The sequence below is a fragment of the Nomia melanderi genome, chromosome 12 (genome assembly GCF_051020985.1).
Source record: "Nomia melanderi isolate GNS246 chromosome 12, iyNomMela1, whole genome shotgun sequence".
Classification (NCBI taxonomy): domain Eukaryota; kingdom Metazoa; phylum Arthropoda; class Insecta; order Hymenoptera; family Halictidae; genus Nomia; species Nomia melanderi.
The window spans coordinates 11,486,975-11,514,971 of record NC_135010.1 but is presented as its reverse complement, the minus strand read 5'-3'; the positions used below and the strand labels follow the sequence as shown (position 1 = coordinate 11,514,971).

At 48.2% G+C, this 27,997-nt stretch overlaps 1 protein-coding gene across 3 annotated transcripts in view; it reads right to left on the bottom strand.

Annotated features, from left to right (window-relative positions):
- The window catches only part of LOC116431885 (netrin receptor UNC5C), a 62,319-nt gene that overhangs the window by 15,746 nt on the left and 18,576 nt on the right, over positions 1–27,997 (bottom strand). For 2 of the 3 annotated variants that reach the window (XM_076372595.1, XM_076372596.1), the window contains exons 2-7: positions 22,765–22,975; positions 7,358–7,771; positions 5,686–5,967; positions 3,875–4,042; positions 983–1,015; positions 15–179 (exon numbers count right to left, since the gene is read on the bottom strand). In XM_076372595.1, coding sequence (XP_076228710.1) covers positions 15–179; positions 983–1,015; positions 3,875–4,042; positions 5,686–5,967; positions 7,358–7,771; positions 22,765–22,846 — 1,144 coding nt within the window. In that variant the 5' untranslated portion in view covers positions 22,847–22,975. The remainder of the gene's footprint in view (positions 1–14; positions 180–982; positions 1,016–3,874; positions 4,043–5,685; positions 5,968–7,357; positions 7,772–22,764; positions 22,976–27,997) is intronic. The other variant, XM_031987935.2, reaches the window with a different exon arrangement.

Genomic DNA, 27,997 nt, shown 5'->3' with positions numbered 1-27,997 from the left:
CGCTCGTGACTTACTGTTGCACATGCCGCCGGTGCAATTCGCCACGCTGATGTCCCTACCCTGGCAAGGTCGTCCGCCGTGGCTGGGTAGCGGATCGTCGCACGATCTCCTCCTGGTGTGCGTGCAGTCGGTCCCGCACACCGACCATGCCGACCATTTCGACCATCCACCGTCCACCACTGTCCCGGCGAAACAAAAAAGAGAAAAAGTCCGAATCAGAGGAAAAAGAATGGGAAAAGAAACGGCTCGAGGATCGAGCGAGGAGTCGTTAAGGCGACCGCGATCGACGTAAAGCGACGTCGGAGAAAGAAAAAACGGAGAAAAAGGTGCAAGAAGAAAACGAACAGGAGGAAGAAGAAGAAGAAGAAGTTACGGTGAACCGGGACACGGGCTCGTAACTCTACCTCTTCCCTCGAATCTTGTTTAAAGGCCCGTCGATTCGGTTAGGCTCGAGCTGGCCCCGAGATCTCTCCGTTCTTCCCGTTTAATTGACTCGTACGGCCCGTTTTCCTCCGGGAAAAAACGCCGCGCGGGTACACCTTAATCACCGGTAACGATTCGATCGACGAGCTACCCGTGACACGATACTTACAAATTATTCTGCCCTCTTTACCGCCCCTTCCTTTATTTTCACTTGGTTTCGGAGAGAGGTTTTTGAACTGTATCGTTGGTATGGATGATTTGCTTTTGGAGATTTTGTATGGAAGTTGGGAATTGTATGTTTAATTGGGAAGGGTTGGAGGTTTTAATTGGAATGATTGTACTGTGAATTGCGATTGTATTTTGGAGATGAGGGTTTTGAAGCTTTTGTAGGTATGGATGATTTGGAGATTTTGTATGGAAAGTGGAAGTTGGGAGTGTTTAATTGGGAAGGGTTGGGGATTTTAATTGGGATAATGGTTGCTGTGAAATTTAGTTTGTTTTAGAGGTATTGGTATAATGTTTGTTGTCTCTTTTTGCAGGTCCAGCGAGAGTGACTTACCTAGAGTGTTAGTGAACTCCTCCAACGTGCCGGCTGTTCCGAAGTAAGCGTTAGACAGAAAAGACACATAGGTGCATTAACGAAAGCGAAGGTTAGTTGGTGAGAGACATTTAGATGCATGAAAGCGTGACACGCGGCTCGCGGACATCAAACCCTCGTCTCTGACGTGGACAACGTTTTACACGCGATTTATCTGAGCTAATTTCATCGGTACACGTGAGGCATAAGTTCAGGGGTTGTTGAAGAAGTTCAGACAACTTTGAAGCTTAGAAATTCGCGGTCGTAACTAGGTTCGAACTTTCTAAGCATTAATGTGCTGCTGGGAATTCTGAAGTATGCCGGACCGTGGAACTATCAACGGAACAATAGTAGAGCCTAGAAACAACCGGAAGATTGACCAATCGAAACATTCCTTTCCAAATCAAATTCCGAAAGACTCAAGTCCCTCATCGTTAAAAAGATCGTTAAAAATACTTTCTGAGCATTGATATACTGCTAATAATTCAGAAGTATAAGAGTAGAATATTCAAAACCTTCACCACTCGAATCATTCCTTTTGTAAATCAAATTCCAAAAAACTCAACTCCCTCATCGTTAAAAAAATAATTAAAAATACTTTCTAAGCATTAATATACTGCTAATAATTCAGAAGTATAAGAGTACAATATTCAATACCTTCACCACTCGAATCATTTCTTTTCCAAATCGTATTCCAAAAGACTAAAGAACTTTCTAAGCAATAATATGCTGTTAACAATTCAGAAGTACAAGAGTACAATATTCAAAACCTTCACCACACGAATCATTTCTTTTCCAAATCGAATTCCAAAAGACTCAAATCCTTTAGCCTCATAAAACTCATTAAGAAACTATTAATATACCGCTAACAATTCAGAAGTATAAGAGTACAATATTCAAAACCTTCACTCGAATGATTTCTTTTCCAAATCAAATTCCAAAAAACCAAAGTCCTTCTGCCGACAATTCATAAGAGTAAAATATTCAAAATCTTCACGACTCGAATCATTTCTTTTCTAAATCGAATTCTAAAACACCCAAGTGCGGTCTACCGGCATACATCAGAATTCCGCGAGTGCGACCCGTCGTGCCATCGTCCAGAGACGGGGGGTTAATATTTCAAGTGTCGCTCCCGCCTCCGCCGCGTCGTCTCGGTTCCCCGTTGGCCGTTGGCCCCGAGACGCGATCGTTTCAATACACTCCGCACGACTCCTGACGGGGATGTGCCGCAGGTGTCTTCGGTATGTCGCAAACGTTTTCGAAAGGTGAATACAATTTAAGAGTGAGTCGACGGAGGCAAACATCCATATATACGGCTGCGATAGGAGGAGGAGGAGGAGGAGAAGGGGGGAGGACGGGTACGCAACAGATAGTCGACCGTGAGAGGGAAAAGAGGGAAGCTCGTAAATCAAACGAGTGGCCTCTCCTCTCCTCGGCATCGGTAATATTGGTTTGTCGTCGCGAACAGAACCTGCTCGGTTGTCTTGTCCTCTTCTCTTCTGGGCGCAACGAACCACGACCCACCCGTCTCTCTCCCTTTCCCTCTCGAAGCGAAACGGTAAAGAACATCCACCTCTAGCGGGACAGAAGAGGAAGCTACCGGGGACAGTGTGCTGGGAGGGAGGAAGTCTCTTGTCCGTGAAATCGAAGGCAGTATGGTTAACCCCTTGCCGTTTGATGACAGGACTTATGGCTTGAAGGTTTGAAGGTTTGTGGATTTTTTAATTTTGCAATTTTTTGATTTCAGGATCTCTGGATTTTTTAATTTTGCAATTTTTTCATTTCTGGATCTCTAGATTTTTAATTTTGCAATTTTTTCATTTCTGGATCTCTAGATTTTTTAATTGTTGTATTTCTGGATCCCTGGAGTTTTTAATTATTATATTTTTGGATCTCTAGATTTTTTAATTGTTGTATTTGGGATGTCTAGATTTTTTAATTATTATATTTCTGAATCTCTAGATGCTTTAATTATTATATTTCTGGATCTCTAGATTTTTTAATTATTATATTTCTAAATCTCTAGATTTTTTAATTACTATATTTCTGGATCTCTAGATTTTTTTATTACTATATTTTTGGATCTCTAGATATTTCAATTATTATATTTCTGGATGTCTAGATTTTTTAATTATTATATTTCAGGATCTCCAGATTTCCTAATTATTATATTTCTGCATTTTCAATTTTTAGATTCCTAGATTTTTCAGTTGTTAAGTTTCTAGATCTTCTAATTTTCAAACTTCCAAATTTCCAGATTTTCAATTACTCAATTTCTAGATTTCTACATCTCTAATTATTCAATCTCTAGATTCCTACATTTCTCTAGAGAACCATCTATTATCTTTTCAATAACCACAAAATGAAGAAATCAGGAATGGGTCATTTTGACAAATCTGGTACTTTTAGTGTTAACGAATCGCGCTGCTTCCTACATCTCTAATTATTCAATCTCTAGAGAACCATCTGTTATCTTTTTAATAACTACAAAATGAAAAAATCCGGAATGGGCCATTTTGACAAATCTGGTAGTTTTAGTGTTAACGAAGCGCTATGCTTCCTACACTAATTATCCAATCTCCAGAGAACCATCTGTTATCTTTTTAATAACTACAAAATGAAAAAATCAGGAATAGGCCATTTTGACAAATCTGGTACTTTTAGTGCCAACGAATCGCTCTGCTTCCTACATTAATTATCCAATCTCCAGAGAACCATCTGTTATCTTTTCAATAACCACAAAATGAAGAAATCAGGAATGGGTCATTTTGGCGGGTCAGGTAATTTTAGTGCCAACGAATCGCGATGCTTCCTCGCGAGTCTGATTTCCCCGGCGACTAACGAACACAACGGGACCAGAGGGTTCTCTCTTACCAGGACAGTTCGTGTTGCAGTCCATCTTCTGCTGCGACGGGCCGAGGCAGGACTGTCCGCCGTTCATCGGCGACGGGTTCGTGCAGGTCCTCGTCCTCTTCTGACCCCCCTTCGCGCATCTCGAGTGACACTCCGACCAAGCTGACCAGGAGGACCAACCGCCGTTCACTGCAACGCGAATCGATCGGGATCCTTTGATTTCAATCGGCAGCCACTTTCGCAACGGGGCGAGGGGCTGTGCCCAGGAATCTATCGGACCGTGGACACTTGGGATTCGGGCTGGTTTCGTTTCCTTGGCGACTGGGATCGGGCGGGACGTAATCAATTGAGCTATCTCACCCTGGAGATTCTTTTCCTCTAATCTAATGCGAGGAGAATACCGGGCGCGTCTGAGCCGCACCGGCCGAAGTGGATCGCAGTCTGGAGGTAATTGATGCATTAGCGGGGATCTCCGGGCTGTCTGTTATCTTCTGATTAATTTCCGAGCGAGTTCGGCCGATGTGTATTCAGTTATCTGTTTTATATTTTCCTTTGGTTGATGGGATCTTTAATAGGAGGCTTTATTGGCCTTTTAGAGGCTCGAGCAGGGTGAGATTCGTTTATTTTTGTTCTGAGTTCTTCGGATAGGAGATTTTTAGATATTACTGCTGGTTTTGGAACTTTGAGAAATTAAGTACTTTATGGATTAGTTATCTCTGAGTTAAGCTTCACTGAAACGGTGTTTTATTCTGTTAGAGGAATGAAATATAGCGATTGAAGTACTGAGGAATCATTGACCCTTTGCGATATATTCTCGAAAATATATTCTCGAAGTTATTTTTCTACAGATGGTTTATAATACATCTACCGATATTACAAATTAAAATGTTTAAGATAAAACTAAATATTAAAATAAGAAAATTGAAATATTCCAAGATAAAACAAATGTTAAATATCGCCACAGCGGTACCGATCGCAAAGTGTCAACCCTTTGTACTCGACAGATGACTCTCAGTCGCATGATTTGATAGAGCATTATAAACTTTGGAATATATCCATCAATACATGAAACATTGAAAGAACATAGATTTGTCCCTTAATTTATGACTTCTTAATAAAGTAATTTGGAAAGATTGCATCTAATTAGAAAACATTGAATATCTCCAGTGAAATCTTTCAAGTACAAAAGGTTATCCCTTATCACCCCCGATTGTGTTGTAATCTAGCAACTAATTTTTATAGTATTCCTAGCGAAAATGAGAAATGCTATAACATTTCTTCTTTTATTTTCCTTAGCACAAAATTTGGATGTGCGGAAAATCTAATAATCTTAGGTTAGTTTCTTTAAGATTCATTAAAATCTTTAACATTACAACAGCAATATTGGAGCCTAAAGAGTTCAAGGGTTAACCCTTTGCACTAGAAAGTTTTCCACTGGAAATATTCAAAATTTCCCTAGATATAGACAACATCGAAACTAATTTAACGACAATTCACAGATAAATTAAGCGACAAAGCTATTCCATTTAAATATCTTACAGCAATACAAAGTTCCATTCAAAACACTAAACATTCAATTTCATAATATCGCTATATCAAATCAAGCGATGACAGAGTCGCCTCTCGAGTTCAAAGGGTTAAAACTCGAAAATCTTCCACGACACTGACACTCGAAAATTCCATCTAACCGATCAATTCCATTATTCCGCGAGACCCTCGTCTGAGCCGGCGCTTTCAATATTCCGGCGTAGTTATAAAAGGTGAAACAAAGTTCACGGTGTAGCGGGAGTGAGGTTGGCTCGCGGGCAACGCAAAGCGTCTTAAGTTCTTACCGTAAACCGTGAGGCTGACAGGCTCGCTGAGTCTTTTCGCGGCGATGTTCTCCGCCACGCAAGTGTAATTCGCCTGATGGCTGAGCTTCGCCTGGCCGACGAGGAGATGTCCCTCGCTCGACACTAAAAGCGTGTCGGACTCCGTGTCGACGGGCACGTTGTTCCTCAGCCAGTAGACCCTCGGCGAGGGTATTCCCACCGGCGGCAGGCACCTGAGTTCGGTGCTCTGGCCCGCCTCCACCGACACCGAATACGGCGGCGACTCGAACTGCTTCTTCAGGTCTGCGGAAATGGAATTTACGGGGTTCGGTGAGAAAGGGGGACGATAATGGGGTCGAAAGAAAAATCGGCTGGGAAAGTTGGACGGATAGGATTGATACCGATATCCCCCCCCCCCCCCCAAAACCTTCTCTTTTTTTTCTTCCTTTCTGTTTCCCCCATTCGAGGTCCTTTTGTTCGTCTCCCTTCGCGCGAGCGTTGTTTCTCTGCGGAAACTTGTTGGACCGGCCCGATTTATTGTCGCCGTTTTCGCGAACGAGACGTTCGTTCGTAAAGAGGGTTACGTAAGCCGGACGGTGCGCAAATGGTCCTTCCCTAAATTGATTCTCTTAGAAACTACGGTCGCTGCATTGGCCCGCATTAAGGGTCGGAATTAAATAATGACCTCGGCCGCCGGAATCGAGATAATTAGGAGGGGCGAGGGTAAAGTTAAGACGAGAGCCGTGCGCCGTCTTCGCAGCGCGACGGACAAACAGTTGAATATTTATCGGGACAGGTTTTCTCGCGGGGAATTCTGATGTGTACACTTCGGGGGTTCATGGGGCGAGGTTCACGGGTGACGAATGTGTTTGTCTTTTGGGGGGACGTGTATTAGAGGATTTGATTTTCTGCGCGCTACGGCTGTCGTTTTATGCGGGATTTTCGTTGTACGTTCGTAGAATACTAATTGGTGAGGCGATAGTCAATAGACTGAGATGCAATTAATCCCTTTATCGCCTTAATAGAATTTCGAGGACAGTCTCAATTATATTTTCTTCCAATAAATCTGAACAGAATATTATAAATAAAACTGAAACGAATCATTGAACTAAATATATAGTTTGTAATTTCTAATAACAGTATCTATTAATTTCATTGTCATTATGTAAAATATTGGATTACTGCTGACGGATTTTTCGGTCATATGCCAAAACTGGGAAAAAATGGAAAACACTTTTCATACAATAAACTCACTTATATTGCATTGCAACAACAAAAATTTTTAAAAATATCATTTGTTTACTTCAATTTGTTTTAACTCATTTTGTGGATAGAATTAGTAAAATGCACTTATAATTCACTCAAATTAACACGAATAATTTTTAAACAAATAGAAATCATATGCTCAAACGCAACGAGCTTTACTGGATGCACAACTTTTACTGATTCAGAGCAGTGTTATCGCGCTTTTCGCAATTTTGGTAAAACATAAGGAAATATAAAACTATATAAAAATGTGAAATACTATATATAACAATATAAAAATGTGAAATATATCCTCAGCAGTCAAACTAATATACGCGATCTAAATTTCCCTTTCAAATAATGGTACGATTAATAAATTCTCGAATGGCCAAAGAATATATGAATTATGCAGAAGGTAGTTTCAAGTGAAGAGAATAATTGTACTCACAAGCAACATCGACGGTAGCAGGCTGACTCTTGATCTGACCTGATCCAGACCACGCGATGCACTCGCACTTGAACTTGTCCCTGCCGAAATACTCCTCGATGTGGTCTCTGGTCACGTTCAGCTCGCAGTCGACGATCCTGGTCCCAGTGTGCGGATCGACGAAGTCCTGCTGCTGCGAGTCCTCCGCCCTCGCGTCGTTGCAACGGAAATAGATCTGTAACGCGTGCGCGGCTTTGCAGTGCAGCGTGGCCGGTTTGTTCTTGACCACGAACGAGTCGACCGGTTCGGTGAGGAAGACGGGCAGATGGCCGCCCGCCTCCGATATCAGCTCGGTGTCCGTGGCTATCGTCGCCGAAGGCACGTCGTCCTCCTCCAGGAGGTAGGAATCCTCGTCCTCCGCGGCATCTTCGCCCTCTGGAAAGGAGAAACATAAGCGATCCTTTAACCGTGATGTTAGATACTAAAGAAATCGATAAGCTAATGAAATTTATTAACCCTTCGACGAATGTCATTCCGGCGAGATCAGATGGTTATATTAAGACTAAGTCGCGAACAGATGATTTAATTAGAGAAACAGCAAGAGAACGTAGTTTCCTGTTTTCCTATTAATTAAGTAATTAATATTTAATTCAACTTCATCTGTTGAAGACTCTGTACGTTTCATAAACTCAACCCTTTGCACTCGAGGTGATTACACTCGAGAGCTGTACTAAAATTTGATATATAATATAACGCGTCAATTTGAGAAATATTGAAATTAAGTAACCGTGTTCCTAAATGTAGGATTCCTCTGCGATTTCCACGGAGTATCTTTATCATCAGAAAATGTTCAAATATTACTAGTGAGAGACTTATTGATCTCATCGGAAAGTGTTCAAATATTTCCAGTGAAAAACTTTCGACTGCAAATAGTTAAAATTTGAATGATACATCGATAGAGACGTTAAAACCCTGAGATACAGCGATCTCCGCGAGTAAGCGAGTCTAGCTCTCTCGCGGAGAAAAGTTGTAAAACATTGCAGAACTGCGATACGACTCTCGGCGACCGTCAAATAGAACAAACACTCTTCAACGACGGTCCTTAATCAACCGCGTCTTCACAGTTAATTCCCCGACCCACAGCGACGGCAACAACCGAAGTCGTTAGAGGGTGGCGATTAAGCGAAACGAACACCGTCGCTTATAATCCGCGCGCGATATAAATTCGCGGAATTGGATTGTCGTCATTATCGCGGCAGGAGGCAATCGCAATCAGGCAGGGATCACGCGAGAACGCGGCATGGCAGTCAGTCATTTGAATTCAAAATACAGCCCGGTAATCGTAATTTACGATCGAGTTATTAATTCTGGCCCGGGCTGTCCGGTTTGCTCGGCCGGCGTTTCAATCGGCAGTCGTGAAAATTCTATATTTGCTTGTCAACAATGGCCATCTCCCCCCTTCCACACACACACAGACTGTCTCTCTCTTGCCCTCTTTCTCTCTCTTTCTCCCTCTCCTCGTGTAAATCCTGACGGCGGACCATTAATGCCGCCGTTTCGCAGCCCCGAAACTCCGCGTTCTGGCTACGAACAATCGCGCCGCGCCGCGCCACGCTGCAGTAATGAATTTTCGGATTTACGCGGCGCACCGGTGCACAAGTCCGATGCATTTCCCGCCAACGAGTGGTTAGACCTTTATCCCCGTGCGACATTTGGCCGGGGGCCACAATTTTCATCGCGATAATCGGCGGCGCCGCTCTATATCGTTTTCGTCTCGCACCTCTTTCCCGCGAACAAAAAAATATATATATATATATAAAATACGAGGATGAAAAAAATAGAATGCGACAGAAAAAAAGAGAGGACGACCAGGATGAAAATGGAAAAATGAGCGGACGGAACGGACGAGCGCGACGAGTCGCGCGAATAAAGTCTGCGTGTTTGCCGCGCGGGGGTGCGACCGGACGGCAGCGCCGCGGTCGGTCCCGGTCCGTGGACCGAGCACGCGATGGAATCACGAACACTTCAGGAATTAGTTTGCTATTGGGTTACATGGACATCTGGCCGACGGAATGGGAACTTTGCAGACGCTTTTGTTTCGAACGATGCGGGCCTTCGCTGGTGTTCACTCTTCGCGGACGAATGTCGGCGTTCTAGCGAGATGAAATTGCATTCGGAAAACCAAGTCGCGAGCAAATAAGTGAATTAGTGGAACAACAAGAGATCAGAAGTTTCCTTCTTTTCCTGTTAAGCAATTGTGTTGAATATCAAAAATCAGCCTGATCGAATTTTAATCACCCCCTTGCCGTACAATGACGATTGAGACTCGTGATGAAGATTTCTAGACTAATTTAACAACTAATGTTCATTACCCACGGATCAAAGCAAACAACTATTTTGTTATTATTGTATTGTCTTCAAATAAAATTTCCACTTGAAGTAGAATGGACAATTTTGTTACATTTTTTGCAAACTGTCGATAGTAAAATGATACATTAGCTTTGTGGCGAAAGTAAATAGTACGAATTGAACTATAGAAGTTTGTATAAATCTGATCACTAGTACATTGGGACTGTCGCGAAAATCCCTCGAACGAAAGGTACGCATTTCCACGAGGAAGGATGACAACGAAAATATTTCCAGCGCCCGAACGCATGGGAATAAATGAACAAACATCAGTAGCCATTCCCGGCGCAAAAAAAAGCGGGCGCAACCACCGTCGACGAACAAAGAATCACGGTCAGACACGCGGGCGTGAAACGGCGTCGCGATCGACAGACGTCACAACCGCGCGTCGCTGGTTTTTATCGTTCCCGTTTCTCGTTATTTTTCGCGCTGTCCAGGCGACGCGCCGGAGAAAGCCGTGGCGAAGGGTGCGCGGCGCGGGCCGCGCGGCAGGATGCGGAATTTCTCTCGCGCGGAAAAAATGTCGGAATTTATAACCGATGCCGGGGCAGATACCTTCAATATCCTGCGCGCCGAGATAGGAATCGGGCAACGGGCGAATGAGAAGCGTCGAACGAACATAGACAGAGACAGAGGGAGAGAGGGAGAAAAAAATAAAATCGGGAAAGGAAAAAAAATCATCGGAAAAACAAAAATCGACGGAAAAAACAGCGAGCAAAAAGAATAATCGGCAACGTGGCGAATTGAGGCGCGAGTAAAAGAGAATTTTCATCGGTTTCCGATAATGGGTCTCGATCGGCTGTCCGACGGGGGTCCGGCCGCGGAATCGCGGCAGCCAGTTTCCTGCCCCGCCATCTCCGCCCCCGTTTCCGCGCCCGCATGCGAATCAGTTCGTACGAAAATCCTCGTTAGCCACTTTGGACGCAGCACCGCGAGCCATATCGTTGATTGCGTCCGCGATGACGTTATAACGCGGGCGAACCCCCAATTTCTCCCTCCCCCCGCCGCCACCCCCGAGCGATCTTGTTCTCGTACCGCGGATACCTCACCGCGACGCGCGTTGGAAGCGAAAAATCGGAATCCGGATATCGAAACGCGAACGACCGGTCGTTCTTTCTGCTCCTCTGTTTTTCGATGTTTCTCATCCGAGGACGAATGGGAGCGAGGGGGTCAAGGTACGGGATGATTCATTGGTAAGTGGTTTAGCGGTCGCCGCAACTTTGTCGCCGAGCTCGATGGAAATTGACGTGTCGTAAAGCAACCGTGTCGCGGCCGCGGTCGCCGGCTGGTTCCCTGCAACTGCACTCGGCGGATTAGTGATTTATACGCGTTGCCGCCCGTTAAAGACCGCTTCTTATTGAATACGCCGCGTGATTAAGGCCGGCGCGATCTTCCCCTGCGATTTATGCGCAGCGCTTCGCTAGATTGTTTCTTACTGGTTACCCGACGGAGCTGGAAAATTCCGACGTACAACGGGGGTGGTTTTCTTTGAATTACACCGAGTTCTTTAACCGTTTCATCGATAAGTGAATCGATAGGGGTTGCTTGTAGAGGGAGCGGTTGAACGGTTAAAACGAGCGACGCGTCGGCACCGGCGCGGGGCGTTATAATCGAGTGTTTTCTTTTCGCGGCCCTCTTCCCGCTTTGTGCGCGAGTTCGCAAACATCGGCGGAGATCGAGCATCGGTAGCGCGGAGAAGACTCGCGAGAGTTGGCTGAAGAGAGGGGAGATAGAGAGAGAGAGGACTTAATCGGGCGAAGCCAGCCGTGGAGAAAGGCCGAGCAACGAAAGAGGATTTCCATCGATTTCCAATAATTGTGGTGATCGGTTCCGCCGATAAAGTTCCGCGGAATCGTTCTATCTAATTCCTCTCGACGAGCCCCGGGCCCGTATAAATTCCCGTTAGCCATTTCGGCCGCGCATACAGCGGCCCGGCCGTATCTTTGATTACTTGCAACAGCGGCGTTCGTGTACGACGCTAATTCACCTGCGCCCGGAGCCAACCGTTTTCTTTCTCCGTCTCCCCTCCTTTTTTCGCTTCCACCCCCCGGTCGCTCTTCGTTTTATCTTGGTCCTTTTGTGGTTCGTTCCGCCGCGCGAAACGAGATGGAAAATGGAGCAACAAGACGGACGCTTAATCGGCCGATGTAACGCGCGACCGTTTGAACGGAAGGGAAAAGAACTCTGCCCATCGAGCGGCGATCGAACGCGCGTCGAATCGGATAGTAACGACTGCGGAATTACGTTCCGACTTTCGCGGAATTTATCGCTCGAATTTCTACGGACCGCTCGAAACCCTTGACGCCGCCGGGGCGAGCTTTGACGCGCGATGGATTCCGAGCGTGGGATTCGCGCTGATTCGAATTTAACGAGTTTGATAACTTATTTTGCATTGCGCTCGGAGCATTTGGAATTTAATAGATTGTGATTATAGTGAACTGATAATTCTATATGCTCTATGATAATATTACCCACGTGCATATTAACCTTTTGCGGATTCCTTGGAATATACGAAATCTTCGGCAGATGAAATTAAATTATGTATCGATCACTAGAATAATAGAACGAAAAGGAATTATACACTGATTTCTTGCTGTTGATCATTCGCGACTTACTCTTCTAAACATGGAAGTTTGATCGAAATGTCGACATTCGTCCGCAAAGAGTTAACCTTAGCACTTCAGATAATTTTGTAATTTATCAGCAACTGCAACTAGTTTCTATGGTATCTATAGTGAAAATGAAACATGCTATAACATTCCTTCGATGTTTTTATTCCTTCTCAGTACAAAATTTGAATGTGTGGAAAATCTGATAATTTTGGGGTAGTTTCTTTGATTCGCTAAAATATTTAATATTATAACTGGTGCAATATTGGAGCCTACAAATGTAGAAAACCTTCAACAGATGGAGCTAAATTATACATTGATTGCTTAAATAATAGCAAAAACGGAAACTGCTTGCTAATCTCTTGCCGTCCGAGTAATTAAATCCTTCGTCTTCCAAGCATGAACGTTTCATCTCGCCGAAACGTCGACATTCGTCAAAGGGTTACTATCAATACAAGTAACGTAACACATCATTAGGAGTAAACCCATCAAGATTACCGTTTGTTTAAACGAACGTTAGCATGCCAACCCTTTCAATCTCACAATGAAACCGAGACCGAGTCAACACCGAGCCCGACACTGTCCAGACATCTCCGCCGGCAAGCTGCGCGTCTCGAGCAGTTTACCCATCAAAGATTCCCAAACACGATCAGCACGACACTCCTCAGCGCGTTCCGCAGTTTACACTCGGCCCGCCATTATCCCGTATCGAAACCGGAGCGCAAATGATCAGCGTCTCTGGACATCGTCGCCCATCCCATTGCCCGCGCGGACACGCGCTGTCAAACAGTCCGTGCAACGGCCGACACATCCTCCGGACCGTTTCTCACGCACCGCACTCGTCGCCGGTCACCCGTTCATTCCCCGCCGCCTGTCGCGTTCTCCTTAATCTCCGATCTATCCCGGTAATCGGCTACAACACCTACCGAACGCCGAGTCGTTTCGCGGGGTCGGCCGTCGAACATCGCGTCCGGGTAATTGCCGTCGCGTTCCACGCTCTAAACATCGTTCCTGGGCCCGAGGGAGCGGGGAAAGGAGCCGGGGGCGAAGAAAACGCGGACGAAACCGGTGGGAAAAAAGGCGAACGAAGGGAAAAGGAGGAAAAAGGAGTTCGGCGGGGGGCAGGGGTCGCCTGCGGGGACTTAATTGAGCAATGTCACGCGACACGCGAGAGCCTGCGACCCGGCCGTCGGAGGCGGAAGGGTAAAAAACGTCCGTGGGTTCATCGGTTTCCGATAATTCGGAGCGGAACGGTGTATCCGGCCTCTGGATCAGCCGCCACGGGATCTCCGGCGATGCTTCTCGTTAGCCTGGTCCCCTCTACCGATAGTTAGCCGTGTCCACGTTGGCTAGCGTCTCCGGCTCCCGTGTACCGTTCGTGTGCAGTTGCCGGCCGCGCGTGTGTGCGCGCATCGGCGCATCGCGTGGCTACTATGTGGCTTGACCACGTATTACGCCGGCCGGAGACACGAGCCCCGGCCGTGTACAGTTTCACCCGTGTACCTACGGCCGAGAGACCACACATGACGTCTCTTAATTAACAAAGGTACCTGCGCGCCACCGACGCTCGTGCACGGTCCGCGGGGCGCACCGACTGCGAGGGCAACGATGATATGCGAGGATGCCAACGGGACAGGAGGACTCGCTCGGGACTCGACGGATCGATTTTTCGTTGATCTTCGACGTTTCGTTATCGTTGTTGATCGCATGATGCAGGGTTGATCTGTCCTAACGCTGCATTAGAATTTTCATTCGGCATTGTGCGATTGGGCAGCGGTTGAATGGTTAGAGGATGAAATTGGATTGGCTTATTGTAATGCCGTGCCGTTAGATTTTAAGGATCAAGCATTGTACGCTCGGGCAATTGTTAGTTGAACAGTCGGCGAATGGGATTGGTTCGGAGTTGCGCAATTAAGGGGCGATTGATCGCCGGTATATTATGTGCATTAGTATAACGGTTCGAAATGTGAATTCATCGGTAGCATGCGGTTAGCGTAATTGCGGCGTCAATATTCCATCGAGCCTTAACTTCCATTAATGCGAGGAGCTTCCAATCTAAATTTCAATCCACGAAGGCTGCCTCGAACGGTTCCGCGGCGCCTTATGAATACTGCGCCAAAGGAAATTACAACGGAAGGGATCGAAATAACGAAGCGCCGAGGAGCCGAGGGCTCGGCGAACCGTCCAAAGGAGAACGGCTCGGCAGGAAGGTGTAGCGAAACGAAACGGGGCGACTCGGGACAAGAGGCTCCCTTGTTTTCTCGTGTCACGCGCCTTGTTATTTCAGCGGGCCGAACGTTCCGACGTAACGCTGCAGGCTTCATTGACCTTACCCCTTGACTCGCTCCTCTGCCACTTACTCACGGGTGCGCGGATCTCTCGCGAGAACGGGTAACGAGGTCTGAAATCAAGGTGCTCGCCGACCCTCGTTGACACTTTGACACCGGCCGACCGAAGGGTGTTAATTTGCCCGGGCGAAAAGAAGCGCACGCCGCGAGCAACCGAGAGGACGCGGAAGAGGAAGCAACGTCTGAAAACCGATTCCCCAGAGTTCCTCGCGTGCTGCTCGAGTTTCGTTGATCCGCCGTTCGGGAACCTGGAAATCATCGGGACCCGCCACTCGAACGCAACACCGCGCCGGCCGTGTGAACTTGGGCTTCATCCGCTTCCCGGCCTGTCGTCCTCGAGGAACGGTTTCGAGAGGCTCCTTCCCGGGATAATCCGGAGCGACACTTATTCCGATCTCGAGAAGTCAGCGCCAGGTGCGGGCCAAATATTTTCAAGCGGTTTTTCGTGGAAAGCTGTCGGCCGACTCGTAGCGCGGAGCACTCGAGTCATTCACGTTGCTCCCTGTCGATGCGCGACACCAGAAGAGCCCTACTTCCGGCGTGTCGAAGAGTGTCCGCGACGGCTCGGGCGCACAATGAGGCCGGCGCGGAGCGGCGCCCGGCAGGCTCGAACCGCTATTGTGCCGGCCATTCACGGATCACGACCTTCGGGCCCAAATAACGCCAGTCAAGTCGCTCCGATCGGGTTCCCAGAGCAAACTTTGTTGTACCGTCATCCCGTTTAACGAGAGCACACACACAGAGAGGCTCACGGGCGCGCTTCGAGCGGCGATTTTTTCCCCTCGGCTCCTATCGTTGGGGAAAGAGAGAAAGAGAAAGCGGACGATGCTCGACGGGGAACGGTTCGGGAGAACCGATGGGCAGCACCGATTGCTCCGGAACGATCGATGCCGGAGATGGAATCAGGTTGAAGCCCGGCGATTCGTTTCGTTTGGACAGCGGCAGATTATCTCCGAACGCCGCGCGACAAGAGCCACGGCATTGTATTCGGAATCGTGGTCAGGGGTCAGAGTTAAAGGGCGGTCAGTGTACCCGGGATAGACTGCTCAGGTGGTGGAGAGGCGCTCGAGAGCGACGACAGTCGCGTTTTCTGGGATCGACCGTTCAACCGAGTTTTCGTACCAATACCGGAGGTGAAAATCGAATTCCCTCAGGAATTATCATAACACCCTGAATTCTTCGTCGCTTTTCAATTCAGAGGAAAGCTGCTTCGAGCCAGCGAAGGAATTATTCAAAAATTCCCTACCGTTCTCAAGAAATCCCAAAATTCTCCTCCGTTCGTATTCGTCCGAGAATCCCGGCGAAAGAGACCCTTTTTCAATACGCCGCGCAATCACTCGCACTGTCCAGCGTTCGGTCGGACACTTAACGCAATTCATTAGCGCGGTTCATCCATCAAGCGAGTCGATTGTTTCGAGCGGGCGATGAAATTTTTCGAGCGGAGGTCGACTGGTTCGGCGGAAGAGAGAATTAAACGAATGAAACGGCTCGAAAAACGCGCGAACGAAAGGGTGAATATTAAAAGCGGCGAAGCGAGCCGCGGAAAGGCGGAACGATCGCGAAAGAGGAAGAGGGACAGGGATAGAGAGAGAGAGGGAAAGGGTGAGGGAAGAAAGCGAGCGCGAAGCGGAGGGTGATGATGCGTATTACACGAGTCGATTGCGGCACCGGCAGCGAGGCCCACGTTAAGGCGTGTAATTAACCGAGTAACAGAATCAGATACGACTGCTTGGGTTGCGTGCTCGCCACCCGCGGCGCCTTCTTTCCCGGCTATCGATAACGACGCCCTAGAGTCGCCGTCGCCGTCGACGCGCCGCGCCGCTCCGTGCAACTCCGGCCCGTTCGAGCCATTGTGCTCGGCGAGCCGTCGAACTGGAACAAAATTTCACGTCCCGCGATTCTGCGGATTCATCGCTCCATTCGCGGGGCACAATGGCCGGCCGTGTACCGATTTGCATTGAAATTGCGAGGCCAGAAGATTCGAATCTCCGACGCGGCACGCCGCCGCGGAAAAACTCGCCTCGCCTACCACCGTGACTTTTCGCTCCTCGCGATCGGCTCTTCGTCGTTCTCATCTTATCTCTTCGTCACGTTCGTCATCGTCTTGAGGCGAGTTTATAGCAGAACTCCGATCAGAGCGAAGAGAGGTGGCTTTGTTCTACAGTGGAAGTCTTTGTATCGAAGCATGAAGATATATTTTGCAATCGATTAACATACTGGCGCCGTGGTGGTTATACGTGAGAACAATTATGAGAATTATGAAGTACGAAGAATTCGGAATTGTGAGAAGAATTGTGACATATGGAGAATTCAGGGTTATGAGAGGAATTATGGAATATGAAGAATTCAGGATTATGAGAAGAATTATGAAGTATGAAGAATTCAGGATTATGAGAAGAATATAGCTTGTGAGACAATGTCGAATACAAGTGTAGCAGCGTAAATAATTAGAGAATAGCATAACGTAAGAATTACGACACGAAACAATTAATAATCCTTCACCTTCGCTGCAAAGAATACGCGATACCTAAAACCATTTCCCGTAGTCCTCCGCAAAACGTAACTCCGCCGTGGCAATCAACGTGTTACCGAATAACAAATGTTCCCATATCATCGTATCTGCGCAGATGTTCGAATGAAACCATCCACTACCAAGGTATTCCTTCCAATCTTCTCTTCCAGCTGTCACCGCGTCTATAAACATACCCGACCACACAGCGATCCAGCGCAATTCCAGCCGTAATTCACACGCACCGGCTTTCAACGAGGATAAAACAAACCCGAGGACACTCGGTGGATCTCCCGAGTTACCGTCGTGTCGTAACTCGATCGTTCGATATTTCACGATCTCCTTGGTCCAAGTATATATCCTCCCCGCGCCGTTCCCCGCGATTTCAACAATAATCGTCGCTTGCGCAACGAGCGGTGGCCTCCTCTCTCGGCCGCCGCCGCGCCGCTCTCCCGTTTGATTTACGATAATTAAAGCTGACCCGACCTTTCGTCGCGGCGAGGAAAAGAATGGCAGAAACGTACGCGGAGAGGATCGGAGAGGGTGGCCCGATGAGAGACTGCGAACAGATTAAAGAGGGTTTTTCTCCCTTCTCCCGTCACTCCGCCGTTTTCTTGCCGTTTTTTCCTCTTTTTTTCTTTGCGCTCGGCACCGCTACTCGTTCCCTGTCTCCCTCTCTCTCTCCTTCGCCGCCGCGAGAGGTGGCTGTCGGGTTCGAGAACTGGCCCCGTGGAGGCAACCGCGGGTAATTGCTCGGTCGAGCGGAGCCCGCCAACCAGCGTTCTCGCGGCGTTCGCATTTTTCACCGTGGCCGATTTCACGGGAGAGAGAGATCCAGGATCGCGCGACCTCCCACTACACGTCCTCTACCCCTTCCGCCCGGAGCCGCCTCCGCTACGTGATCGAAGGTCGTATCGCGGACGTTGATCGCGATTTACTTATGATAGTTATCGGTGGAACTCGTGGGGGCCCCGGGTCCGCGGCCCGTCGCCATCGGGGATGAGTAATAGGTTCTCACGAGAGGCCCCCGGTGGATCCCGACGCGAACGGGTACTGTTACTCCGACGCTTACGTACCGCAGACCGGCCCCGCAGATAACCGCGGACGAAGAAGAATAGAACGGGGAACGGAATCCGAAATCAGGATCGTGACGCGACCTCTTGGCACCGCGGCTGCATCGACGCGTCGGCGATTTATTAGGGGTCTCGCCTTTGGGTTCGATGATCTTGCGAGGACTGGGGGGCTTTCTGGCGAGCGTTTTTGGATTTAGGTTGGGAACTTCTTGCGTTAACAATGGACTCAGGCTTGGTAGTCCTGTGCAGAGGATTTTTGGTTTTCTTGTTTTACTCGGATGTGTTGAGTAATTTTATCTGTTAATTAATGAGCGTTTTTGATTTAGATTGGGAACTTCTTGCGTTGGGAATGGAGGTTTGGTAGTCTTGCGGAGGATTTTTGGTTTTCTTGTTTTACGCGGATGTTGAGTAATTTTATCTGTTAATTAGTGAGCGTTTTTGATTTAGATTGGGAACTTCTTGAGTTGAGAATGGAGGTTTGGTAGTCTTGCGGAGGATTTTTGGTTTTCTTATTTTACGTGGATGTGTTGAGTAATTTTGTTTCTTAATTAGTGAGCGCTTTTGGATTTTGAATAGGAACTTCTTGCGTTGGGAATGGAGGTTTGGTAGTCTTGCGGAGGATTTTTGGTTTTCTTACTTTACGCGGATGTGTTGAGTGATTTTGTTTGGTAATTAGTTTTCGTGGAGTGGTGCGTTTGAAGATAATGTGTGATGTAGCAAACTGATGAAGCAATTTTGAGAGCAAAATGTCTGCGTGGCACGTCTTTCTAATGCGAGAGTTAAACTTGACCTACGACATCTAGGCTCGTGACGAGAACGTTCAACTTGACAAATCCGAATGTTATTTATGCTTCATGAATATATATTAAACATTACGTTTCCATTATCAATCGTTAAAGTTATCAACGTAGAAGTATCAAAACGTCCTTTCCTAATGAATTATTAACGACAGAGTACCCGTAATCATTTAAGAAATAAATCATACAAGCGATTATAACATCTACAGATTGGGAGCTCCGAAATGTCTAATTTCCCAAATCTCAAAACAACAAAAACCTACCGCATTCTCATTCCTCATTTCCACGCAAAACCAGAACCACAGAAAGCTCGAAAACCTCCGTCTCAAGGACAATACCTTAAGTCCCTACCTCTCGCGAAGCGTTCGAAGCCCACTGGAAACCTCACGAGCGATCTGCCCATAAACAGGTTAAATTTCCGTGGCAATTAGACAAGCGCAATTAACGTCTCGCGCTCGCTGGGATCCTCTACCCGCGAGGCCACGATCGCAGAGTCCCTCGGCCCATGATTTACGAATCGGCCGGCTCGGCCGGCGTACCGGGCGCAATCGATCGTGACGCCGCGCCGGGATGATCCAGGGGGTAACGTCGGCAATCAGCGCGCTCGGCCGCGCAGGGGGATAGCCGGGAACACGGACATGCTTTTTGCGATTCCCCGCTCAAGAAAGGAAGCCCGTGTTCGCGGCGCGCGGCGGGGCTAGTCACGAGCACGGTCCCGGGAAAGGAAAAAGGAGAAGAGAGCGGCCGGGCGAGGAGGCGGCGGCGGAGGATTGGAGGGGTCAGGCAGATCTAATTATACGGCGAGTCAGCGCCGCTGATTAGTGGTGGGCATAACCGGACGGTTACGTTACACCAGCCGTTTTCGATGATGGATTACGCTCCCCCGGAGCTAGTTTTAAACCCGGCCTCGGGTCCGCGGAGGTGAAACCCCCTTTTCTTCGCGCGCCCCGGCCTCCCGCGGGACCACGTGGCCGGCTAATTAGCGTCCCCGACATCCAACGGGGCTCTCGTCATCGCGACGGCGACGGATGATGAATGACGGGCCGCGGAAAAAATGGTTACATAGAACGATAGGAGCCTCGCGGTGGTTCACCTAGCGTGGAACTCCGCTCGGCGGGGTCGGGAGACCTCGCACAGAGCCGCGCGGCGCGCCGGCTCGTTAGCCCTCCGTGGAACTATCGCTCGTGGAACACACGCGGGGATCTCTTTGACGATCTACTCTAATGGATCTTTTTTGTCTGCGGTTTACGGTTTCGATCGGACGGACGTGGAGGCTTTGAATGATAGGGGTTTCCGAGAGTAAAGCGCGGATGGTAGTCGGCGCTTCGTTTCGATGATTGGACCGGTCAATGGGAGATTTGATCGAGACTGTTTACCCCTTGGCGTACTATTTACTCTCGCTAAGCTCGTAATGTTTTCACAATTTGGAAGAAACGCAAGAAAATTCTCCGTCTTACTTCAAGAAATTTGAGGGTACATTGATAATAGCGAAACAGTTTTTTGATCCATGGGGAACATTGATTGTTAAATTAGTCTAGAAATCTTCATCAAGAGTCTCTCTCGTTAGTGTGCAAGGGGTTAATTGAAGATAGGAAGTAGTGTTGTAAGTAGGATTTATCTGAAAGATGTAGATTAGCGTCGAGGTTATTCAAATGGAATTTTTATCGATTATATATTCAAACTATTGTAAGTATTCGTAGGAATATCTATGAAATCAACTATCCGTAAACCAGCAATTCGAATCCTTCCGCGAACGGAAAAGAATGTTAAGATACCCGCAGCGTACGTCCGACATGCAAATATCTCGATTCCCTCGTAATAAACTCCATTCTCACGGTATCCGACTTCAGGCAACTGCTCGAGGAATCCGAGCGTTCCTCGGGTACGCTGCAATTTGGTACCCTAAAAGTTCCTTACGAGGAGACCATATATATTCGTCCCGGGGAGTGTAATTACAGTCGTTAACGCGGTTCCAGCGATGCACCGTGCACGTCCATAACGAGAAACCCCGATGCAAATTGCCCCGCGCCGGCGTTCCGCTCGCGCTCACGTTCGGCCGCGCGTCTTCGTAAGATGAGGCATCGTCGTCGTCGTCGGAGGCGGCCGAGAAAATCGAGTCGTTTTCACTCGCCGCGGACAGGTGAACGCGTCCGTGAGCGTGAAAACGGGCGTGAATAATCACGCCGGCGATTTATCGCCGCGCGATATCGCGTCATAATTTCGCCGCGGCGACCGGCCGCCGCTGAAAAATATTAGCCGCGCTGGTAATTAACGACCGCGACGGACCGCGGAGGGGGGATATATATATCCCGTCACGCCGGATCGTTCTCACGTTTCGACCGCCGTTTCCGATCGCGCTCGGTTTTCCAAGCGACTTATGAACTTTCGAAAATTTCACCGCACGATCGTCATCCGGGTCTCGCCGCCGCGAGTCTTCGTTAGCGTATCGTGATATACAGCGCGGGCTAATGGCTGATGGATGACGGGACGGACGGACTTCCTGGTTCGGCCGCGCTCGCGTATTAGGACTCTTTCGGTTGGATGAAAGTTTCAATGGTTACTGGGTTTACAAATCGTGGAATTTTGTGTAGTGATTAGTGGATTAAGGTTTATGGAAGATTGATGAGTTTCGTAATTCGAGATTGGTTGTCTTATTTTAACCCTTTTAGAAGATTCTTGGAATATACGAAATATTCAGCAGATGAAACTAAATTATATATGTTACTTAAATGATGGGAAAATTTAATATTTAACCCTTTTAGAAGATTCTTTAATATATACGAAATCTTCAACAGATGAAACTAAATTATATATCGGTTACTTAAATGATAGGAAAAACAGGAACTATGTGCTGATTTCTTGGTGTTCGAGTAATTACAGCACTGGAGAGACTCTCCACCATTTGATTTGACGCAGTGAAATTAGAAAATTTAATATTTAACCCTTTGCGAAGATTCTTTGAAATATACGAAATATTTAGCAGATGAAACTAAATTATATATCGGTTACTTCAATGATAGGAAAAACAGGAATTATGTGCTGATTTCTTGGTGTCTGAGTAATTGAATCATTTTGCGACTTAGTCTTCGAAACATTTCATCTCGCCGAAATGTCGACATTCCTCCGCAAAGGGTTAAGTTTCAGAATCTTCAGGCCGAAGTTTAGAGCAAGACGATTCTTAGCGCAGATTATTTCCCAGAGCCGAAACTAGAATAGAGAGTTCCATAAATCCACGAGCTTGTGATTCAGGAAGCTTTCCGGGAAAGAATCCGGCGTATAACTCTTCCCGGCGATTTATCGCGGGCGGGAGTCATGCAGTCTCGCTCCACGTTTGCGAGCTGAACTCGGCGTATTTACGTAACGCCCAATTATCAGGAACAATTCCCGCAAGATCCCGGTTCGAAGCAGAAGTAATTGTAAGCTCAAACGGACAGCCACGAATTGAATGTACGAGTTTAAAAAATTCCGCGATATTTCATCGTAATCCTATCGTGTTTTAGAGAGTGAAATGGGGTATAGATAATCCCCCGGATTAATCCGCGAGTACCATCGAGTTCTCGTATCGGGTTTACGGAGAGCGCGTGTCGAGCCCGCCGGAGATCGAAACGCGACGAGAGGCTTAACGATTCCACGGGATTCCGCACCCCCTCCTGACTTTTTCCCCCGTCGCAGTCGGCATCACTCACCTTCGCCGGATGTGAAGGGGCGCACCAGGCCCGGCAGCAGCACGCAGAACAGCAGGAACAGGGAACACGATTTCGGCCTCATCGCTCGCTTGTCGGCGTCTCGCGGGTCATTCGTTCATCTTACGCCGAAAACCCGGGACGCGAGACGCTGGAGAGGAGACTTGGCCACTGCACTATCACCGGTGGGAACCTTCCGGCTAGGGGATTACACCTGTAACGCAGAAAAGAGGATTTGTAATTCGAGATAATGCCGTACCTGGAAACACCGAGCGAATTTGTTTCTCGGAAGGCAGCTGTCGACGATCGGACTTTCGATTGGACTGCGGATCGCCGACGCGTCCGCAGGCAAATCGTTTTTAACGCTTGATTTACGCAACGTGTCGGTTAGGGGAATTCCGGATACATTCGATTCCTCTGAACGATAAAGACCTTAACGCTAATTACACTTATTAACGAATCGTACGATGCGAGTGTCAGTCACCTATGAGAATAAGAGGAATGATTGAAATGTTATTGCCCAAATTTTAAAAGCAGACAGACTTTTGCAAATGCAATATGAAATGACCAAAGGATTTAAGTAGAAAGTTATAATATGGGAACATTGAAGAAATATTATTTCGGTAAAAGTGAGACGTTAGGAAAGCGTAGTTTTCAGTAGATCATTTGTTTAACCTTAATCGTATCATGTGTTTTTAACGAACCAACACGATGTGACTCTCACTTATGAGAATAAAAGGAACGATTGAAATGTTATTGTTTTTCTTCATAGGGCCCAAATTTAGTACAAAGCATCTTTAGGACATGGAATACGAAATGATGAAAAAATTTAGGTAATAATTTCAACTGCGACTCAAAGTCACATCGTGGTCCAGTTAGGGTTAATTACGTGATACGAATATATACCCATTAAATCAGGTATTCAGATACCTTCGAATAATCGAGTACCTTCCAGCATACTTCCGATATCCCCGCGATAAGCAGCCCCAGCTCTTAAATCTATTCAATCTTCCCGAGGATCTCGTCGGTCGCGCAAAAAAGTCGGCGAAAAAGCCGCGCTAATTTATACCGAGTGGCCGCATAAACCGGGAGGCTCGCGTTCCGTTCTAAATTAAATCCTCGAAAGGACGCTCCTCGGGCGTCCTCCGCGCGCAGCCCGTCCGACCCCCATAAAACGAAGGAAAAAAGGTTAACAGTCTTCCGTCGAACTACGGAAACTACGGTTTATTATTCGACCACCCGTGCGAGGGGTGGCGTCGTTTCCATCGGAGGATGAGGATGGAAAAAAATGCCCGCGCCGGCTGCTCTTTCCTCCCCAAAAAACCGGCGCGTAGCGGCGTCGGCGGGGGGCGAGAGTACAGTTCGAACGGGGAAAAAAAAGGAGGGAAGGAGGGAAGGAAGATTGAAACTTGCAAGCGGCACGCGATGGGGGCCCGAAGGAGGAGGCATCGACGCTGCGCGCGGATTTAACGTCGGGCTTCGTTGTTTCCACCGGAAAACGTAAAAGACGGTTAGCAGAGGCGAGAGTGCCACTTAGGCACCGGCTGGCAACCCTTGCCATTTAAATATTCCGCCGGCACCGCGCGCGCACTTTCCTGCACGCGAAATTTCCCCGTGGCCTCCGTCGTGTCTCGCCCTCTTCGCTCCGCGCCGGCACACGGGGCTCGCCATGGGGGTGTAGTTTCTCCCCTTTCGCCCATTCATTCGTACCCGGTACCCCGGCGCGCCGGTTCTTGCCGCGGCCGATTCTGGTCGATAACCGACGACATTAATAACTAACGACGATCCGTCTAGGAGCCTCTTCCCTCCGATTGCCGATCGTACGAATCGAATTTAGTAAATGGCAGTCGCCGGGAGGACGCGGATTTTGAGGAGTTTTCGTGGGAAGTTGCGTTTGCCGGAGTATCGATTGGTTTTCTTGGGATGAGGGGAGGTATTAAAGGGAGAGATGTGCAATTGGAGAAGCTAGAGGGCATTTAAATAGTATTTGTTAACACGTTGACTGTGAAAAACAGCGTTTTATGTATTACTTATACTTTCTATAGCAGAGATACAAGGAATTATTAATTCTTTGATATGAGAAGTCTTATTACTCTATTATCTAGTTTACGTTACGGAAAATTTGTATTCGGAATTATCTTTTAAGTTATAATTGTTTTCTTGTAATTTGGAAGCGCTGGTTATCGGTGAACGACAAAGTGTTGAGTGCTGAAACAATTACTTGAGATGTAAGAGAGGTGTGTTATTTCTTTTTGGGAAGTATCGTGTGTAGGATTTTTAACTGTTACGGAAGCAACTTTTATTCAACGTTCCCTGGATGTGTCAAGCGCACCTTGAGGATTGACGGAATCGTCTAGAGGCGGGCGACAGCCGCGCCGATACAGATTTTACCGTGTGATTACCGGGAATGTGAAAGCGATTCGATTAAAACTTTTTCGAACGAGCTAACAAAGATTGGACTAGATAGCGGCGAGTGTGTGTTTGACAAATAGTTGGTGAAACATGGCGAATTCCGGCTCGCCGGCGCGGATTCCAGGAGTTTCAGCAATAATGTACCATTCAATGAATCTATTCAGCCTAACACGACTCGGGAGAGTGGAATATTTACGCGGGACTAGCCGCGCAATCGGTTTGTTCCGCCGCGCCTGGACATTTTCGATGGAAACCCCGTGGAAACAAACGCGCACGCGAGCGGGGAAACCTGTCGGCGGGGACTTGTACGATTCTATCGTTCTATTGGTCGGATTGAAACGCGACAGGAGGATCGTTTGTCAATGTCGGCCTTTCGAGTCCTTTGTTGGACTTGCGGCTGCCTGCGTTTGCGGCCGGCAACGCAGTAAAACCATTTTGCTGCCAAATCAGCTATTATTTCGAAACCGCTCGCGGCGACGGACACTTCCATGCGCGAGCGCGAACAAATGGAATCTCTCCTTAAAAGTACCGGCGGAATCCTCTATCCACTTGCGCAATCATCTGGAAACATTCATCACGAATGGTTTAATCCGGCGAGCAATTAAAGCATTCCGATATACACGCAGGATTAATCGCTAAGCCGATCGAGCTACACCGAACGAACGGTCTCGAATATCATTCCCCCGGCTCCCAGATATCCCGTAATTAGACACGGATCCCTCTTCGACGGATCCCCGAAGAAACTACAAATCCCCGACAACAATTCCAGCTGCATCGCCGCGCGAACATATCGAAATTCCGTGTCGACGCGCGAACCGACGCCGCCCTAATTGATACATCAGCTCGAGTATCCGCGCGGCGCGGGGGAGAGATCGATAATTCCCCGCGGGTCGTTATCCGGAGGACTCGGAAAGTCGATGAAACCGCGGAGAAACGGATGCGCGGTGGAAACACCGGGATGCCGGGGGGACAGAAATAGGGGACGCCCGGAGACAGAGGACGCACGGCGGGGACGCTCTCGTAGATTCATGACGCGGAATAATCCACGGCGAGGAGGCATTATGCGAGCGTATCGGCGTTCCCTACACAGATTTCCCATCGCCGTGGCCCGGGTCTAATCCTCCAGGACCGAGGACTCAATTTATAAACGTGCCCGGTATTACCACTCAAAGGCTTAAAACACTCGACACCGAGAGGCGCGCGACGCGTCGCGGCGCGAACACATGGCATTTCACACTGCAATTGCCGCGAATGCCTCCGCCCCTCTTTCTCCCGGCGTTTTTCTCTTTCAGAGGCTGCCCCCTTGCCGCCCGCCTGCGGGGGGATAAACGGCGACCGGGCGCTCGAGTGCTATTCACCGCGAACCGCTCCAGAAAAGCTCTTTCTTCTCGCAGGACCTGCTCCGCTGGTTCCTCCGCCGCTTCGCCGGCGAACTGCGAGCTGTCCGCAGCTTCTTCTTTTGCTTCTTAGCTCGGCCGGGTCCGCTAACGCAACTGTTGGCCGTGTTCATCCCCTCCGGCCCCTGGATTTCGAGGCGAACGCGAGACTGCGACTCGAAAGCGGTTTAAAAGCTACGAAGGGCAACCTGGGTATCGCGTGACAACAGGTAGGGGAGTCAACCCGGCAGCCGGATTCCCCGGAGCATTCGGCTACCGGTTTGCCCCGAACCGGCTCCCTCTTCGATGTTTCTGCTCCGCGCCGGCGAATAGACGCGACCCCCCCAGAGGAGCGAGCGCGATCGGCGCGGATCTAATGCGGCGGAAACTGCCTCCGAATGAACCCGACGCTCCGTGCCTTCGCCTTTTTTCGCGTCCCGTTCCCCCGGTCAGGGAATTTCGTCGCTGATTGTTTGCTCCTCTGCGACTGGGGAACGCTTCTCGCGAATACCTTCAACGAGGGTCGGTTTTATTGGATTCCGGCGTTTCTGGGGTGTGAACGGTACTTCGCTCGGCGTTCCTCGCGATCGAGGTGAATAAGGCACTGTTTTCGTTGGCTTTATCGTTGTCCGGTTTTCAAAGGATTCTGAGGTGGATTGTAATTAGCTGATTTTTGGAATGTTATTTTATATTTTATTGCAGACTTTTCACGTTGGATTTCGTTATAAAGTCTGGAGTTAGGAGTAAACAGTTCTGAGGGAGAACGCTGGAAAATGTAATATTCAGGAGGAAATTGGTTTTCCGAGTGCTCGATTGCCGAGGAGTAAATCTAACAGCGATCGGGGGCGACGTCGCGAGAGGGGTGGGAGTAGCTGCAGTTGTTAAGTGCAATGTGGCATAGCCGGACTAATCTCGTACAATGGCTTCCAATGATTCGTGTTGTTGCCGGGACAATGTCCCCGGCAGCTTCTAATCTCTGTTGGAGGGGTCCCGCCATTGAACAGGGGACCTGCGGTGTCTGCACTCAGAGATTACCCCATCGCGTGTCTGTTTTGCCCTGAGGTGTGGCCGTTCTACGCTTCGATTCTTTTCACTTACGGGGACTTATCGCAGTCGAACGTTAACTGCATCGATGAATCAACCGGGTGTACCTTATAAAATTCAATGTTTAAAGAAAACGATGGATATTATGGTTTCCGGAGGAGCATTGAATACGAGACCGCCTCGCGTCGAGAACTTTGCCGAGGGAACGGCGAATAATTCATTGTACTCGAGGAAAGCAGTACTACTTGTAATAAGAGACCAGCCATTTAACGAAAGTTATCCCATCCCGAACGACCCCTGCCCTATCCCGGAGGCCGGCGAAGATCGATCGGGACCCTCCGACCGAAGTCCAACCCCTCGAAGAACGGGATTCCGGAAACATCGCGCGATTACCGCCGCTATGG